The 19,711-nt window shown below is 51.9% G+C and overlaps 1 protein-coding gene across 2 annotated transcripts in view; it reads right to left on the bottom strand.

Moving 5' to 3' along the window:
- Positions 1-19,711, bottom strand: part of BRWD3 (bromodomain and WD repeat domain containing 3) — a 55,513-nt gene that overhangs the window by 14,357 nt on the left and 21,445 nt on the right. For both annotated transcript variants that reach the window (XM_069746129.1, XM_069746130.1), the window contains 14 exons: positions 19,258-19,392; positions 18,624-18,752; positions 18,307-18,532; positions 16,337-16,507; positions 15,943-16,126; positions 12,120-12,213; positions 11,889-12,035; positions 11,581-11,657; positions 3,020-3,194; positions 2,677-2,793; positions 1,948-2,055; positions 1,339-1,463; positions 783-865; positions 580-691 (listed from right to left, as the gene is read on the bottom strand). In XM_069746129.1, coding sequence (XP_069602230.1) covers positions 580-691; positions 783-865; positions 1,339-1,463; positions 1,948-2,055; positions 2,677-2,793; positions 3,020-3,194; positions 11,581-11,657; positions 11,889-12,035; positions 12,120-12,213; positions 15,943-16,126; positions 16,337-16,507; positions 18,307-18,532; positions 18,624-18,752; positions 19,258-19,392 — 1,883 coding nt within the window. The remainder of the gene's footprint in view (positions 1-579; positions 692-782; positions 866-1,338; positions 1,464-1,947; positions 2,056-2,676; positions 2,794-3,019; positions 3,195-11,580; positions 11,658-11,888; positions 12,036-12,119; positions 12,214-15,942; positions 16,127-16,336; positions 16,508-18,306; positions 18,533-18,623; positions 18,753-19,257; positions 19,393-19,711) is intronic.

Below are 19,711 nucleotides of genomic sequence, written 5' to 3'. Positions count from 1 at the left end.
TCCTTGGCAACACCTCCATCCTCGGCAGCACACCCCCAGCAGCGCGCCTCCCTCCTCGGCGACGCCTCCATCTTTGCCGTCACACCCCTGGCAGTGCCTCCATCCTCGCCGTCAGACCCCTGGCAGCGCCTCCATCCTCGGCGGCACTCTCCCGGCAGCACCTCCCTCATCGGCGGCACCTCCGCCCTCGGCGGCACTCTCTTGGGGCACCTCCCTCCTCGGCGGCACTCTCCCAGGGGCACCTCCCTCCTCGGCGGTACCTCCACCCTCTGCGGCACTCTCGGGGGCACCTCCCTCCTCGGCAGCACTCTCCCAGGGGCACCTCCCTCCTCGGCGGCACTCTCCCGGGGGCACCTCCCTACTCGGCAGCACTCTCCCGGGGGCACCTCCCTCCTCGACGGCACTCTCCCGGGGGCACCTCCCTCCTCGGCGGCACTCTCCCGGGGGCACCTCCCTCCTCGGCGGCACTCTCCCAGGGGCACCTCCCTCCTCGGCGGCACCTCCGCGGCACTCTCTCGGGGGCACCTCCCTCCTCGGCAGCACCTCCCTCCTCGGCGGCAATCTCACGGATGGACTTACTGCACGCTGTAGCACTGGAACAGACTGTCGGGGTATTCCAACTGGAAGGGCTGCTGACTCTCCACCGTTCCGAACCACCAGGCGTCGTCGATGATGCTGCGGAAGCGATCGCCTGCAGACCAAGGGACGTTAGCGGATGAATCCCAACAGCAGTGGGAACTACAGACACCAGAAAACCCCACAATACAGAAAGCATCACCCACCGATCTGCCAGTTCCTCTCCTTCGCTTCCTTGTAGAACTGATGGAGGATGAGAAAGTCAATGACATCGGGCATATCGTGATATCTAGGAGGAGACAGATCGATCACAGTCATACATCCTCATCATACTCCTCCCCCCATTATACCCCCATGCAATGCAATTTTCGGGTGTGCATTTAGTTTTTTTTTTACTTTTACACATGACGGACGCTACAGTGAAAAAGCAAAAAGTAAACCCCCAAGACTGACGCTGCTCCCACCCTCCCTCCTATCTCAGGCCCGTGGGTCAGTGTGCTGCACGGAGAATGGACGAAGGAGCCGCAGTGTAAAGCATGGCGGAAAGGCGGCAGCACCGTGAGCCTCCAATGAGACATGAGGCCGATTCCAGACGACCTCTCCCTACAGTATATAATGTAGATTAACTGCAGTCACCCATCAGCATTGTCCTAAGGGAGCAGAGCTGCAGTGCAAAGCATCAGCTTCACCAGTCTATCACCACCACAATGACCCCGACAGTCCTACGCCGGGGTCTCAGTGTTGGGGGCTCATGTCACTTACTTGAGTGAGAACGCCTCTCCACTCATCTGGCCGGATGTGGGGTCCAGGAAGGCGAGCTTTAGGCAGCACAGTGTGGGGGGTCCGACCTCATACTTGATCCCCACAACTTTCAAGACTTCTTGTTCCTGTGGAAGGAAGTGAATATATCAGGGAGATGGCGACTGACTGGGGGACGTTTAGCTGATATGTCATCCACAAGGAGGAAATCCACCAGGGAAGTCGTGTGGGGATCCACCCAGGGAGCGTGCATCCTCCCCACCCTGGAGAGGGGGGGGGGGGATCGTGGAATTCACCAGGGGAATGCAGGGGCGCCACAAGGGAAAGCCGGGTGGGGGGAGAGATTCGGGGGGGATTGGAATCCACCAAGTGATAACAGGAGGATCCACCAGGGAAGCCATGTGGGGATCCACCCAGGGAGCGTGGATCCTCCCCCCTTGGAGGGGGGGGTGGGGTGGGGGGATCGTGGAATTCAACAGGGGAATGCATGGGCGCCACAAGGGAAATTGGGGGGGATCCACCAAGTGATAACAGGAGGAACCACCAGGGGAACGCAGGGAATCTTGTCCAGATCTGAGGCAGCAGCGCCTACAGTTCCCCGCGGACCATTACCCTGAGCTCGGTCTTGTTCCACGGCTGCTTCTGCATGTTGACGCTGTAGATTTTCGCCTTCTTCACGGCGCGCACGTACGCTTCATGTCCTTGCCTGAAATAGATGACCTGCACGGGAGAAGCATAAGAGAAATGACAACGATGAGAGAAGAAAACTTGCAACAAAGTGGAGAAACCCCCAAATCACACAAGTGAATAAGACCCCCATAGAGCCTGTTTTTTCAACTCCAGCCCTCAAGAGCCACCAACAGGTCCAGTTTTCAGGATTTCCTTAGTAGTGCACGGGTCATAATTTCATCACCTGCTCAAACATTAATTCCATCACCTGTGCAATACTAAGGAAATCCTGAAAATATGACCTGTTGTGGGGTCTTGAGGACCGGAGTTGAGAAACACTGCCATAGAGGCAGGAAGATGCCCCCAATGTAACATCCAGAGAAGCTGCCACTAGACGGGCGGCCATGATACTCCCAGAAATCACAGCAAATAATCGGCAGCATCCACTCAGCCGGGGTTTAAAGGAATATTTCCTTATGAACAAGACAGACCTGCAGGGTAAAGCATGGGGGGAAGACAGTGGCAGTGTGAAGCTCTGTGAACGAATCTCTGCTGACGTCGGTGGACAATCGCTGCACACTGTAGGGGAATGCTGGGACTTCTAGTTCCACCATTCCACCACAGCTAAAACTCTGCAGAATCATAATCAGAAGTGACAGAAGTCCCAAATACCTCGTCTCCCATCTGAGGGACAAAAGGAGAGCGACGGGGGATGGTATCCAGGATCCACTGGGGCGGGATCCACTCCTCACTGGGCTCCCCATCCATAGCCATCAACTCGCTCTGCTTCTGAGGAGATTCAGAGAAGAGAAGTCATTGGAGGAAAAGCCCCCAAAGTCACTGGGGAGACCCCTAACATTAGTCATTCAGCATTAAGACCCCCATATAATCACTGATCTACCACTCAGGAGCCTGGGAAAGATGGGCGACCGTTACAGGCGTCTCAGTGATGCCCGTGCGGTCAGCCAGCTTTCCCAGGATCAGCAGAACAAACTTCAGCTAATGAAAACCCAACTGTGAGCACTTTTCTCCGGGTTTGCTTGCGCTTCCTCTGCCGCTCTTCCTCTTTGGTGTTCTCGTCCTCAGAACTGCTGCACATCTTCCGCGTTGTCTGTCGCGTTTGTCTTTTTGGAGGCTGAAGATTAATACCGGCATCTGCCGTCCAGTCCGAGTAATCGCTGGAGGTGTCGCTACAAGATAGGAATGGGAGGAACAGAACTAAGTAACAGCACGTGTGAAAAAGACTTGGGTATACTAACAGATCACAGACTGCACAGGAGTCAACAGTGTGATGCAGCAGCAAAAAGGCAAACACAGTTCTAGGCTGTATTAAAAGAAGCATAGAGTCTAGATGACGTGCAGTAATTATCCCCCTCTACTCCTCCTTGGTCAGGCCTCATCTGGAATATTGTGTCCAGTTCTGGGCCCCACATTTTAAAAAAGACGAAGAGCGACCAGGATGGTGAGCGGACTGCAAACTATGTCCTACAAGGAACTGTTAAGGCTATGTGCGCATGTTGAGTATTTGCTTGCAAGATTTCTGCATCTCTAGGCAGGAAAAACGCTGCGGAAAAAAAACACGCATTTTTTTTGTATGCGTTTTTGAACAGCAATGAAAGCTTTTTTGAGCTAAAAAGATTTAAAAAAAAAAAAAAAAAAGCTTTGTGATGTAATTTTTTTGTTCAACACCGCCTTTTTCATGCTGATGCAGTAGCATCAGGGTAATGGGATTAGGCCTTGGTGTCAGCAGCTGTCATTGACACCAAGCCCTAGGCTTAGCAATGAAAAGGTGTCAGCCCAACAACTTAATCGCTAAGGCCGGTTTCACATTAGTGTTTCTGTGCACAGCGTAGGTCTGCGCATAGATCCACATGCGTCTTGCGTACCTATATTTAATATTGTGTACGCAGGGACATGTTGCGTTCGGCGGGCACATCAAAGCAACGCACGGGGATGCACAATGTTAAATATAGGTACACAAGACGAATGCGGATCTATGCAGATCTTAAGGAAAGAAGAACACAGGCCTACGCTGCGCATAGAAACGCTAATGTGAAACCGGCCTATGGCAGTAAGTCAGTCACACACACACCAGCCTATGTAGGAGCTTTAACAGAACAAATGTACATAGGCTGTAACCAGACAGCAACTGCTAATTTTAAAGAAAAAAAAAAACAACAAAATTTGCGTGGGCTCTCGCATAATTTTAAATAACCAGCAGAGGGAAAGCCAATGGCTGGGTGCTGATGTTAATATTCTGGGAAGGAGCCAATAGTCATAAAGGTTCCCAGGCTATTAATAGCAGCTCACAGCTGTTTGCTTAGCCTTTACTGGTTTTACAGGGGGACCCAGAAAAAAATTGACATAGGGTCCCCATATAAAAACAGGATTTTTGGTTGCTTACCGTAAAATCTGTTTCTCGGAGCCTTCATTGGGGGACACAGGAACCATGGGTGTATGCTGCTGCCACTATGCAAATAAAAGAGTTAGCTCCTCCTCTGCAGTGTACACCCCACCGACAGGAAGTAGGATATTCAGTTAGTGAGAAAGCAGTAGGAGAAGCAACGTGTAAAAGAGAAAGAATAATAATAATATAATAATAATACTCTATATTCATCTAGCGCCAGCAAATTCTGCAGCGCTGTACAGATTAACAGTTTCAAACACTCAAAGAGTGTTCAAAGAACTCAAACGTTAACAGTATAACACAATAAACAGAGCTGTTCAACTTGGGAGGGTGCTGTGTCCCCCAATGAAGGCTCCGAGAAACAGATTTTACGGTAAGCAACCAAAAATCCTGTTTTCTCTATCGCCTCATTGGGGGACACAGGAAACCATGGGACGTCCCAAAGCAGTCCCTGGGGCGGGAACAGCAGTCAACTCCAATCTAGGTCAGAGGAACTCACCACCGTCGCCTGCAAGGTCTTCCTACCTAAGCCGGCATACGCCTAAGCTAGGCATGGAAGATTCGCGAACATGTGGAGGACCGATCATCGGTCTGTAGATGTGCAAGGCAGAGGCCCTATATGTGCACGGCCGGGAGGCGCCCGCTGCCCGGGTAGAGTGCGCCTTAAAAACTGGAAAGAGGAGCACTGCTCTGACCTGGTAAATCTAAACATTGCTGACCGGATTTTGCGGGCATACGTCGATTTGGAGGCCGGAGGGCCTCTCTACGCCGAGCCCTATACTGAAAACGGGGCCTTAGCTGAGTAGACGTACCTCGCCCTGACCGGTAGTGTGATGAGAGAACGCTACAAAGGATGAGTCCGAGCAGGACGAAGGGAAGGGAATCAAGAATGATGAACAGAACCATGGAGAACCTCGGCAAGGTAAGGGCAGAGTACTGAACCTGTGATCCACAGAATGTACAAAACTGCTGCCACAGACTCTGGAAGTGGTTGAGAGCCTAAAAAGAAGGTATAAAACGAAAAAGGACTCGCCCCTCGCAAAAATGCAGGAGTGTCCGATGTCTTGAAGAAAAAAGGAAGACCTGGATAAAGGCTTCCATAAAATAAAGGAAAGCACACGCGGTCCAAGGAGGACCCTGTCCCTCCGATGACCCCCTTAATTATTGGTTCAAGTTGGAGACAAACTGACGGAAACCCTCGGAAGGCAAGCTGTGAGGGACTTCCTAGAGGATAAGTCCTGTCACGCCTTAAGCAAAAAGATCCTTCGGAAGGGCACCCTATAGCTAGAGGTCCAAGCAGCACCTGCATCCGCGGGGACGGATACCATGTACTTCCTGCAGGAATAAATTAGTCCACAAGGACAGCGATTTTCTCCGATCGGACTCCATGAAGGATGCCCTGATGGAGCAGCTTAGCCCATGCATCTATAAACCTTGCTGTCTAGGTGGAGACAAAGGTAGGGTACAATGTAGCGGCGGACACTTCAATGGTCGACCTTGCCATGGACTATTAGTCCGTCGTTGGTATCCTTGAGGGATGTTCTCTGTTGGAGAGGAGGACTGTATCGGTGGAAAAGCTGGAAACTGAAAGGTCCAGAGACGGAGAAGAGGTCCAGTTCGCAGTAAGCTCAGGAGAGAGGGAATATAGGAAAACCGAGACGCTTCCCTCTTTGGAACTGTTGAACTAAGGATTCCAAGAGAAAACCCAGAAAAGACCATTACATTGAAATGACAAGAAAAGACTTGAGAGTAGGGTGCTGGGAACCTGCTAGAAAGCATGACAAGATGGGCATTGATAGGCACAATCGGACATGAGCAGTCAAGGGAGGAGAGTCCATGGAAAACCTGGAGTATGTCAATTCCATGGCAGGTTGGCCCTAGAAGGAGTACATAGGCCCCAGAAAAAAAACAAAACAAAACTTGACTGCCAAAAGGAAGATCCTTACCTATGACGACATGAGTGACCCTATCCGTCCCGGACCCTCTGGAACGGGGAGAGGATGGAAGTGTGTGGATCTACTTACGTAAGTATAAGATACACACAAACGAGGATAACAGTGAAAGGGATACGAATCCTGCTGAAGGAAGGCACGTATTATCACAAAAACCCATCATTGGATCCAGGCGTATAGCAGACTTGTACACTGGACGATGCTTGCATGGAGTAAGATCCAATTCCTATCCGAGGTGGAAGAACCTGTTCCTGCCACAGTCGGAAATAAAATCCTGGAGCTGCTCGGGGTTGAATCCAGTGTCTGTAAGAAAAAAGAGTTAAGTACAGACACATAAATAGGAAGCTCTGTATTGAGGTAGTTCAAAGGCCCCTAGGATAGTGCTGTTAACAATCCTGGGTCAAGGTATTATATGGGCTCTGACTCCATAAAAGACATCCAGAACGTATAATACTGTAAATCCTATATGATAGGAGTAACGCACTGGATAGTGCAGATAGATCTAGGACAGCACTGTAAACTGACCTACTGGATAGTTGGTGGTAGGCCCGAATAACCGAATGGAGAGAAAAGGTCCCTGGGGAGCAACACGCAATTAAGGCCCAGTGCGTGGCTGAAGAAAAACTGCAACCAGTCGGTACCTGACACCGGCGAGTCCGACCTACCTGAAAGTGGACTGGCCACTTATGCTGCCACTGAGGTCCATCCTGTGGCACCGAGATCCGCCTTGAAGTACGTGGTAGATGTTCTGTTTAGCTGCTAATAGACCACAGACGTTATTGAACGTGAAGCACACGATAAAAGTTGCGCCTCTGACTCACCTGAATGCGGATTGTAACTGCGGCGGCACCCAACCAGAAGTGATAAATACCGGGCACCTCTCTCTGAGTGGTGACTAAAGGGGAGCCTAGGCAGATGCTGCAAAAGACCCTTAAGAGAGTGATAGAGGGCGTTTCTGACATACCTGACTCTAGATCAAAAGAGCAGGACCAATGCAGCAATCGATCTCGGGCACGTCTAATCCACTGGGCCGACGGCAGGTATTGACAATGTGTCTGGAAGATGACATCTAAAACCTGGATAGCGGATAGCACTGCTGCAATCGACGGGAGGAGTAGGGGAGTGCACCTGACTTACCTGAATACAGTACAGAACGCCGGAACCACTGCGGTGGTTAATCCAAGACACGACTGATCCGTTTCAAATAACATACTCTACCTGGAAGGTGGTGCGTGTGAAACCTGGATGGCGGATAAAGTACTGCTGCGATCGGCTCCCGGTATCCTGCGACTATGGCAGATAGCGTACGGCTGCGATCGGCTCTCGGTATTCTGCGACTATGGCAGATAGAGTACTGCTGCGATTGGCTCAGTATCCTGCGACTATGGCAGAGGAAGTACTGCTGCGATCGGCTCCTGGTATCCTGCGACTATGGCAGATAGAGTACTGCTGCGATCGGCTCTCGGTATTCTGCGACTATGGCAGATAGAGTACTGCTGCGATCGGCTCCTGGTATCCTGCGACTATGGCAGATAGAGTACTGCTGCGATCGGCTCTCGGTATTCTGCGACTATGGCAGATAGCGTACGGCTGCGATCGGCTCTCGGTATTCTGCGACTATGGCAGATAGCGTACGGCTGCGATCGGCTCTCGGTATTCTGCGACTATGGCAGATAGAGTACTGCTGCGATTGGCTCAGTATCCTGCGACTATGGCAGAGGAAGTACTGCTGCGATCGGCTCCTGGTATCCTGCGACTATGGCAGATAGAGTACTGCTGCGATCGGCTCTCGGTATTCTGCGACTATGGCAGATAGCGTACTGCTGCGATCGGCTCCTGGTATCCTGCGACTATGGCAGATAGAGTACTGCTGCGATCGGCTCTCGGTATTCTGCGACTATGGCAGATAGAGTACTGTTGCGATCGGCTCCTGGTATCCTGCGACTATGGCAGAGGAAGTACTGCTGCGATCGGCTCTCGGTATTCTGCGACTATGGCAGAGGAAGTACTGCTGCGATCGGCTCTCGGTATTCTGCGACTATGGCAGAGGAAGTACTGCTGCGATCGGCTCTCGGTATTCTGCGACTATGGCAGAGGAAGTACTGCTGCGATCGGCTCTCGGTATTCTGCGACTATGGCAGATAGAGTACTGCTGCGATCGGCTCTCGGTATTCTGCGACTATGGCAGATAGAGTACTGTTGCGATCGGCTCCTGGTATCCTGCGACTATGGCAGATAGAGTACGGGAGAACCCTGGAGAAGGGTATAGGCGAGAGTTGATTCTGTGTTGCGGTCTAGGTCATGATACCTGACGGCCTTATGCAGAATAACAGCTTCCGTGTAGTAAGCCGCAGCACGGAGTCTGTCTTGAAGTATGTCCTGCCATGCTCATTCTCCTGAAGGTAGAATAGTAGGCTTGTCAACAGAGAGCCAAAACACTACTCTCTGTTGTGCACCTGAGTTCAAACCTTTGCGCCTGCGATCTGTGGTCAGATTCTTTATCCACTGAGCCACAGCAGACGTTGCTGGGAAATACGGACTCTTAACCAGCTGGAAGTCAGGTCTGAACACTGCAGTCGTGCAGTGGGTAGGAGCAGCTCCTCTCTCTGCTTAGAGCAGTGTAATGGTTGCATCCGGAGGGGGCTGCAGGAAGATGGAGGGCGGGTGCCTGTGAGCAGGAGAAATGGAAGCGTTTGAAATGCCAGGGCTCTAGCATCGCTGTGTGTAGAGAAATAGCTGAGGCTCCCACCGTTGAAAATCAAGGCACAGGTCTGCAATAGCAGAAATCACAACAGCAGAGACTCCAAGGAGAAATGTGCAACTGAAACCTCTATGAAGAGAACGCCATATGGCAGGCTTTATAATGGTCCATCTCCCTGTGGAGGGTGAGGGGCGGACCGTGGCACAGATGACGGCAGCGTGGGGCATACTACCAAACCCCGCTGGTAACTGCACGGCTCTAGGGCACTTATTACACCAGAGACTGCACGGCTTTAGTACTACTATGCCAGTGACGGCTCTAGAGAGCTACTACGCCAATGATTGCGCGGCTCCAGAGGACTATTACACATTACGCCGGTGACTGCATGGGTCTAGAGTACTGATATACCATTGACTGCTTTAGAGTACTATTACGTATTACACCAGTGACTGCATTACGCCAGTGGCTGCACGGGTCTGCACGGTTATAGAATATAATTACACCAGTGACCGGCTTGCATGAAAGGAGGACGAGAACACCCTCCTATAGGATTAGGCATGGTAAGCATACCTACTAAGGAATGCCAGAAGGTTAGGGGAACAGGAGAGATGCAGAGAGGAGGGCCAAACAGCTAAGCAGCGCTACTCACAGCAGGTGTAGTGTCCTGTAGTCTGCTCCAAGGTTGTTAACTGTGACAAGTATTAGGACACAGGTCCAGGGCACCAGCATGAAGATGGAGGCGGGGAACCCGGCCGGTGCAGAACACACTGGTTGGAAAGGACCAGCACGTAGATCAAAAGGGGGAGGGGGGGAGGGGAGGGCCCCCGAACAGCCACCGGGTCCGGAGGAGAACGCTCCCCAGCACAATAGCTGTGATCCCTGGCCGAATGTGGCGGCTGGGAGTAGTGGGCGGAGCTAGCCGCTCTGTATAGAAATGGGGACAGAGCAAACCGCCTGTAGTGGGAGCACCAAGATGGCGCCGGTGGGCGGAGAATGCGGGGAGAAGGTTGTCGGGCGGGAGAAAAGCCCGCCCGAACAAACCGGAAGTGGCAGAGTCGCGGCACCGGATGTAGGCCCCGGCCGAAGCCGGGACCTAAATTAGGGGCCAGCGCCGCCGGAAAAGAGAACCGCAGCGCCGGAGCAGTGAGCCGCAGGGACTAAGCAGCGCGGAAGCCTGCCAAGGCCGCCGCGCAGACACAGGACGCACTGCAGCCGCCGAGTGGTGTGGGCGCAGGGGAAGTGGCGCGGCAGCCTGTCAGGCTGTCGCGCCGTATGAGAAGACCTCGCGGCTGCAGGGAGAGCACTGCGGCCGCCGAAGGAGGAGACAGATCCACCATCCCTAGCCTTCTGCAGCTAGGAGGGAGCGTGGCCTGAAAGGCCGCCGTGCGAAGAGATTCTGCCCGTGTGGCTGGCACTGGGACCCCTCATAAAAATAAAGGTAAAAATCGTGCATTTCCAAAGGGACATCTTCTCCCCCACACTGCGAGTGATCTGGGAATGGGAGGGGAAAATACTCACCTAAACATCCCACGCAGTTACTAACCTGAGGGGAATGAGACGTCCATGGAGCCAATGGTGGACGTCCTCGTCACCTCCAACCGACAGGCTCTGGTGGGCGAGTGGGTGGGGGACGGAGCCAGGACCGGACTTCTGAGCACGCTTGTGTGCTAGGCTCTTGGTCCTGGAGAGGTATCTATGAGGATACGGGGTGGCAGTACACGCCGTACTCATAGTCCGCTTTGTGGGACTACAGGTGTGACTGTTCACCCTGTATCCCTTCCGGAAAACCTGAAAGAAAACGACGCACATTGAGGTAGATAAGGGTCTAATGAACGACCCGTGTCCACCTCCTACTGACACTAAGCTAAACTGAATATCCTACTTCCTGTCGGTAGGGTGTACACTGCAGAGGAGGAGCTGACTTTTTTATTTGCATAGTGTCAGCCTCCTAGTGGCAGCAGCATACACTCATGGTTTCCTGTGTCCCCCAATGAGGCGATAGAGAAATCTAACCAGCAAAGACTAGGCAGACAGCTGCGAGCTGATATTAATAGCCTAGGAAGGGGCCATGGATATTGGCCCCTACCAGACTGAAAACATCAGCTCTCTGCCGCCCCAGAAAAGGTGTGTCTATAAGAGGTGCCAAATCTGGCGCTTAGCCTCGCTCTTCCCACTCGCCCTGTAGCGGTGGCAAGTGGGGGTTCATACTTGTGGGGTTGATGACACCTTTGTATTGTGAGGTGACATCAAGCCCACAGCTTAGTAATGGGGAGACCTATCCATTAGGTGATGAGACGACTATCACAGCGGGTGACAGCCTTCCCCCAATGTGCGAGGTACATCACAGCGGGCGATGGAGGAGACGCATCACGTACAGGTGACGTCCTCCTCTTATCCACAAATGACGGCAGGCGACGTCCTCCCCCTCCCAATTACATTTCTGATGCCCACTGGTTGAGACGGTGACCCACTACCACCACCATCATCCCACTATAGGCAGTGACTGATGGGAGTACCTGGAGGAGCTCTCAGTTTGCCATGGTGCGGCCACTTCCCCATCTGATCCATCACTGGACGGACGCGATTCTTCATCCTGCAAGTGGAAAGAAAGCAAAAATGTCTGCGAGTCCATAAGGAAGGGAGCAGCTGCTGACACACTGTAACTAACCTCAGCAGTGCAAGCAGAAAACAACAAGGAATTTCATCAAAGTCTAATGATCTGCAGAGCTTTTCATTCCACAATGATGAAGCCTTGCTAACTGCTGCGCGGACACCACCCTGCCCCGGTCCCACTCTCCCCTCCATGTCCTTGTAGAGCAGATACCTCCGCAGAGCTCTGGGAATCCTCCCCGTTGGTTGTAGCAGTGCTGGCCTGGGAATCGTGCTCCATGTTCGATCGGGTCTGGTAGGCATGTGGCCGCTTCTTCTGGACCCTCCGCAGGGAGCGGCCGCTGCACACCTGATACTCACTCTGGAAGAAAGTGCACAGGAGACACGATGAGCAGCTCTGCAGGTACCAGGCCGACCCCACACCCCGGCCAAACCGCCCGCGTACCCTCTGCACCGGGTGAGGCGGCTTCCTCCTCTTCTCTGTAGTGTACAGATGAACCTCTGTGTCACCCTTAGCAGATCGACAGTCCTCCTGCACCCTGCAATACAGGACACAACATGTGCACAGTGACCCAGCAGAATAGTGAGCGCAGCGCTGGGGTATAATACAGGATGTAACTCAGGATCAGTAATGTAATGTATGTACACAGTGACTGCACCAGCAGAATAGTGAGTGCAGCTCTGGAGTATAATACAGTATGTACCTCAGGATCAGTAATGTATGTACACAGTGACTGCACCAGCAGAATAGTGAGTGCAGCTCTGGAGTATAATACAGTATGTACCTCAGGATCAGTAATGTAATGTATGTACACAGTGACTGCACCAGCAGAATAGTGAGTGCAGCTCTGGAGTATAATACAGGATGTACCTCAGGATCAGTAATGTAATGTATGTACACAGTGACTGCACCAGCAGAATAGTGAGTGCAGCTCTGGAGTATAATACAGGATGTACCTCAGGATCAGTAATGTAATGTATGTACACAGTGACTGCACCAGCAGAATAGTGAGTGCAGCTCCGGGGTATAATACAGGATGTAACTCAGGATCAGTAATGTAATGTATGTACACAGTGACTGCACCAGCAGAATAGTGAGTGCAGCTCTGAAGTATAATACAGGATGTAACTCAGGATCAGTAATGTAATGTATGTACACAGTGACTGCACCAGCAGAATAGTGAGTGCAGCTCTGGAGTATAATACAGGATGTAACTCAGGATCAGTAATGTAATGTATGTACACAGTGACTGCACCAGCATAATAGTGAGTGCAGCTCTGGAGTATAATACAGGATGTACCTCAGGATCAGTAATGTAATGTTTGTACACAGTGACTGCACCAGCAGAATAGTGAGCGCAGCTCTGGAGTATAATACAGGAGGTAACTCAGGATCAGTAATGTAATGTGTGTACACAGTGACTACCAGCAGAATAGTGAGTGCAGCTCTGGAGTATAATACAGGAGGTAACTCAGGATCAGTAATGTAATGTGTGTACACAGTGACTGCACCAGCAGAATAGTGAGTGCAGCTCTGGAGTATAATACAGGATGTAACTCAGGATCAGTAATGTAATGTATGTACACAGTGACTGCACCAGCAGAATAGTGAGTGCAGCTTTGGGGTATAATACAGGCTGTAACTCAGGATCAGTAATGTAATGTATGTACACAGTGACTGCACCAGCAGAATAGTGAGTGCAGCTCTGGAGTATAATACAGGATGTAACTCAGGATCAGTAATGTAATGTTTGTACACAGTGACTGCACCAGCAGAATAGTGAGTGCAGCTCTGGAGTATAATACAGGATGTAACTCAGGATCAGTAATGTAATGTATGTACACAGTGACTGCAGCAGCAGAATAGTGAGTGCAGCTCTGGGGTATAATACAGTATGTACCTCAGGATCAGTAATGTATGTACACAGTGACTGCACCAGCAGAATAGTGAGTGCAGCTCTGGAGTATAATACAGTATGTACCTCAGGATCAGTAATGTAATGTATGTACACAGTGACTGCACCAGCAGAATAGTGAGTGCAGCTTTGGGGTATAATACAGGCTGTAACTCAGGATCAGTAATGTAATGTATGTACACAGTGACTGCACCAGCAGAATAGTGAGTGCAGCTCTGGAGTATAATACAGTATGTACCTCAGGATCAGTAATGTATGTACACAGTGACTGCACCAGCAGAATAGTGAGTGCAGCTCTGGAGTATAATACAGTATGTACCTCAGGATCAGTAATGTAATGTATGTACACAGTGACTGCACCAGCAGAATAGTGAGTGCAGCTCTGGAGTATAATACAGGATGTACCTCAGGATCAGTAATGTAATGTATGTACACAGTGACTGCACCAGCAGAATAGTGAGTGCAGCTCTGGAGTATAATACAGGATGTAACTCAGGATCAGTAATGTAATGTATGTACACAGTGACTGCACCAGCAGAATAGTGAGTGCAGCTCTGGAGTATAATACAGTATGTACCTCAGGATCAGTAATGTAATGTATGTACACAGTGACTGCACCAGCAGAATAGTGAGTGCAGCTCTGGAGTATAATACAGGATGTAACTCAGGATCAGTAATGTAATGTATGTACACAGTGACTGCACCAGCATAATAGTGAGTGCAGCTCTGGAGTATAATACAGGATGTACCTCAGGATCAGTAATGTAATGTTTGTACACAGTGACTGCACCAGCAGAATAGTGAGCGCAGCTCTGGAGTATAATACAGGATGTAACTCAGGATCAGTAATGTGTGTACACAGTGACTCTACCAGCAGAATAGTGAGTGCAGCTCTGGAGTATAATACAGGAGGTAACTCAGGATCAGTAATGTAATGTGTGTACACAGTGACTGCACCAGCAGAATAGTGAGTGCAGCTCTGGAGTATAATACAGGATGTAACTCAGGATCAGTAATGTAATGTATGTACACAGTGACTGCACCAGCAGAATAGTGAGTGCAGCTTTGGGGTATAATACAGGCTGTAACTCAGGATCAGTAATGTAATGTATGTACACAGTGACTGCACCAGCAGAATAGTGAGTGCAGCTCTGGAGTATAATACAGGATGTAACTCAGGATCAGTAATGTAATGTTTGTACACAGTGACTGCACCAGCAGAATAGTGAGTGCAGCTCTGGAGTATAATACAGGATGTAACTCAGGATCAGTAATGTAATGTATGTACACAGTGACTGCAGCAGCAGAATAGTGAGTGCAGCTCTGGGGTATAATACAGGCGGTAACTCAGGATCAGTAATGTAATGTATGTACACAGTGACTGCACCAGCAGAATAGTGAGTGCAGCTCTGGGGTATAATACAGGATGTAACTCAGGATCAGTAATGTATGTACACAGTGACTGCACCAGCAGAATAGTGAGTGCAGCTCTGGGGTATAATACAGGAGGTAACTCAGGATCAGTAATGTAATGCATGTACACAGTGACTGCACCAGCAGAATAGTGAGTGCAGCTCTGGGGTATAATACAGGATGTAACTCAGGATCAGTAATGTATGTACACAGTGACTGCACCAGCAGAATAGTGAGTGCAGCTCTGGGGTATAATACAGGAGGTAACTCAGGATCAGTAATGTAATGCATGTACACAGTGACTGCACCAGCAGAATAGTGAGTGCAGCTCTGGGGTATAATACAGGATGTAACTCAGGATCAGTAATGTATGTACACAGTGACTGCACCAGCAGAATAGTGAGTGCAGCTCTGGGGTATAATACAGGATGTAACTCAGGATCAGTAATGTAATGTATGTACACAGTGACTGCACCAGCAGAATAGTGAGTGCAGCTCTGGGGTATAATACAGGAGGTAACTCAGGATCAGTAATGTAATGCATGTACACAGTGACTGCACCAGCAGAATAGTGAGTGCAGCTCTGGGGTATAATACAGGATGTAACTCAGGATCAGTAATGTATGTACACAGTGACTGCACCAGCAGAATAGTGAGTGCAGCTCTGGGGTATAATACAGGATGTAACTCAGGATCAGTAATGTAATGTATGTACACAGTGACTGCACCAGCAGAATAGTGAGTGCAGCTCTGGAGTATAATACAGGATGTAACTCTGGATCAGTAATGTAATGCATGTACACAGTGACTGCACCAGCAGAATAGTGAGTGCAGCTCTGGGGTATAATACAGGATGTAACTCAGGATCAGTAATGTACACAGTGTATAATGAAGGTCTCTTACTGGTGAGCCCACATTTGTACCACCCCTTTCTATCACCTGCTGACGCCCGGATGCAGCTCATTCACCACCACCCTCCTCCTCCATGCGATCAGATCTCGCTCGGTCGCCATCTGGCTTCTCGGGGCGTTGTCGTGCATTTGTCGGACGCCTTCGATCTGTCCACTGCGACGTAGGCCGACATTAGGTGGTGATGACAGATCCAGACTTTGACTCCTCACAACTGGAATAAAAGAAGAAGTAACGATGGCGACACGAGTGACCAGTACATTAATGGTAGTGGACTTCACTGAAGGATGAGAGCAGGGGTGTAAAGTCTGTCCACGGGCTGACAACTGGTTATCCTGGACATGGGTGGTGAATATCACATTGGAGGGGGACAGACATTATATGTGACCGCGACACAGAAGTAGCAGGAATGATCAGAACTCACATCCGCTGCTGGAGTCGGCTCTGACAAATGGGGGCTCGTCCCCGGGCGGCTCGTCCTCCGTCAGCCTCCGGTCTTGGTTTCTCTGCAGCTCTCGGATGAGACCGTCCAGGATGCTTTCCTCGTGGCTGGCCGTCTGCTGCCCGATGACCTGCTCCACCACGTCTCCATTACCTGATTGGGGGACAGATTAGGAAATTACAGGATTTTCTGAAGATTCTTCTTCAGGAGCGCGCGGCTCCAACGTGTCCTGATTATTGGGGGAACCGGGCGGATGCTCCTCTTTGCTGGAGGAGACACCCCCTGTACCTCTGCAGCATTGGGGGGCTCGGATTGTGACAACCTGCCATGTTTTCTGTGGTGTCACGAAATCCCCTCTAACAAGTGCGCTTGGGCTGTGAGAGCCCCGATATGGCCCCCAGGGATGGTGGGGACTCTGTAGAAACTGACTAGGGCTCATCTGAGGAGACACTGGGGGTGAGAAGCCCAGAGGGGGGCGAGCAGCACGGCAGGAGGGGGCGAGGAGCCCGGGGGGTGGGAGGAGCACGGCAGGAGGGGGCGAGGAGCCCGGGGGGTGGGAGGAGCCCGGCAGGAGGGGGCGAGGAGCCCGGCAGGAGGGGGCGAGGAGCCCGGCAGGAGGGGGCGAGGAGCCCGGCAGGAGGGGGCGAGCAGAACGGCAGGAGGGGGCGAGGAGCCCGGGGGGTGGTGAGGAGCCCGGCAGGAGGGGGCGAGGAGCCCGGCAGGAGGGGGCGAGGAGCCCGGCAGGAGGGGGCGAGGAGCCCGGCAGGAGGGGGCGAGGAGCCCGGCAGGAGGGGGCGAGGAGCCCGGCAGGAGGGGGCGAGGAGCCCGGCAGGAGGGGGCGAGGAGCCCGGCAGGAGGGGGCGAGGAGCCCGGCAGGAGGGGGCGAGGAGCCCGGCAGGAGGGGGCGAGGAGCCCGGCAGGAGGGGGCGAGGAGCCCGGCAGGAGGGGGCGAGGAGCCCGGCAGGAGGGGGCGAGGAGCCCGGCAGGAGGGGGCGAGGAGCCCGGCAGGAGGGGGCGAGGAGCCCGGCAGGAGGGGGCGAGGAGCCCGGCAGGAGGGGGCGAGGAGCCCGGCAGGAGGGGGCGAGGAGCCCGGCAGGAGGGGGCGAGGAGCCCGGCAGGAGGGGGGCGAGGAGCCCGGCAGGAGGGGGGCGAGGAGCCCGGCAGGAGGGGGGCGAGGAGCCCGGCAGGAGGGGGGCGAGGAGCCCGGCAGGAGGGGGTGAGGAGCCCGGCAGGAGGGGGTGAGGAGCCCGGCAGGAGGGGGCGAGGAGCCCGGCGGGGCAAAAAGGTGAAAACAAGAAATCACTGAGCAGGTGGGAGAAGACTTCAGAAGGTTTGTTTGTTTCTACTGAGCTGAAGTTTTGGGGATTTTCATTGGAGTTCAAAAATATTTATAGACTAAACCTTTATTGATGCCATGAAACCAAAAATATGTGTTTCAGTATTTTTAATTTAACATTTGGAGAAAGGGAGAAATGTAAGAACTTTTTAATATTCTTTTAAAACTTTTTTCATCCTTGTTTTTTAGCCCCCTTAGGATTTGATTCCTTGCACCATGTAATGGCGTACCGGAGCATTGCAGATTTTGGTATAAACCGTGGTCTCAGCCTATAGCGAAGTTTCACAGGATCAATACGATGGGGGCTTCCAGCACGGTGTTGGGGGGCACCAGTGAGCTCCAGCACAGGCGGCAGTGCTATTAAAATGCAGCTGTCAGAGACAGACAACGGCATTTAAGTAGTTCGATAGCAGCGATGGCGGCCGGCAATGCATTCCACCCGGCATCTGCAGCCCCAGAGTCCGCTCCGTACATGCGCACGCTGACCGCGACGTACATGTACAGCAGGGTGCTAAGACAGGAGCAGATGAAGCGTAGAGACTGCTGCACCTGTGACATTAATAAGTATGTGAACCCCAGTAAACGCCTCCCCGGGGCCGAGCACAAGGGGCCTTACCATTTGATACGTATCCGAGCTGCGGGATCAGCTGCTCATCTTTGCAGTTCTCCCGTCCTGGTACAAGGCGCTGGTAGCGGGTAGGATGCGGATTTCCATCTACGTCCACCAGAAACGGCGGGGGCATGAGGTGCGGCGCCTGCTGGGTCTGCTCATCCAGGACGTAGTTATTGGTGTCTCGAATCAGCGGGCGGAAGTCGGTGTGGAAGAACATCTGTTCAGGGATCTGCAGGGAAAGCCGGGCGTCAGCAGACACGGGAGAGGGGGTGATACAGCAGACAATGGCGGGTTTCTGCTCTCTCCCATGGATGACTCACCTTCTCATACGTTTTACTGCACCCAAACCCGAACAACAAGAGGTGACCGTGGGAGTCGGTGCAGGCAAAGTGCTGCCCGTCAGGAGAGAACTTGCAGTCAAACACGGCGCCGTGTCCCTGACCCTCGATCTGAAACACAGGAGAGCATTACAACACCCAGCAGCGACCCCAGAGCCGGGCGAGGACCGCACGGTGTATTCACTGACAGCAAGCAGTGCTCTGACACCGGGCGACTAATACAGACAGTCTGTGGGATAGCGGAAGAACATTTCATTTAATTTTCCTAGATTGTTAAAATTGTAAAATCTTCATAAATAAGCAAAAACTTTGCAATTTACTTTTATTATAAAACTTTAGAGATATTTGTCTGATTGCCGGCCACTTCTGGAGCCTATCAGAGGTGGCTGGGATCCTAGGTAAGCCTTGAGAGCGCTGCTCTGAAGCTGTCCAGAGCCACGTACCTCCAGTCCCTCTGTGCTCCTCTGATGCTGCCGAGGCAAAGCAGTCTCTGCCCCCCGCATCGTCCCAAACTATCAATTATTAGTGCAAGTGAGCGGTGTACCCCTGAAAACGTGTGAGTGGTGCGCCCCTTTATCCACGATCTCGCTCCCCCACAGCCGCCAGCGCTTCTCACCATGTTAAAATAATTCCGGATCTTCGTTCCTTTCTCCAGATCCCAGACAAAAATATTCCCATCGTGACCGGCGGAGATGAGGATCCTGGGGTCGAAGGGGTGAGCTTCCAGGACGAAGACCTCATCGTCGTGACCCTGCAGAGACACGGCAGTGATCAGGACACAGCACGCCAATTCTGAAACATTTTCAAGACCTCTGCTTGCCGTCAGCAAAAGAGAAAAACCGACCTGATCCTCCTCACAGAGCTGAGCGGGTGTTACAGTGTGCCAGCGAAAATCAGAGCCTGGGAGTCCCGGACAACTCACAGGATAGTCTACGGGGTGCACTGTAATCAGCTGTGCGGGACACGGAACGGGAGACGGAAAGGTCCAATTCACCGACAGCAAGCAGAGGTCTTAAATTTGGTGAAAAACTGAGAAATAGAAAATTCCAGACATTTTCATCATAGGATTA

The sequence above is a fragment of the Ranitomeya imitator genome, chromosome 2, assembly GCF_032444005.1.
Source record: "Ranitomeya imitator isolate aRanImi1 chromosome 2, aRanImi1.pri, whole genome shotgun sequence".
Lineage (NCBI taxonomy): Eukaryota > Metazoa > Chordata > Amphibia > Anura > Dendrobatidae > Ranitomeya > Ranitomeya imitator.
This window is presented reverse-complemented; position numbering and strand designations above follow the sequence as displayed.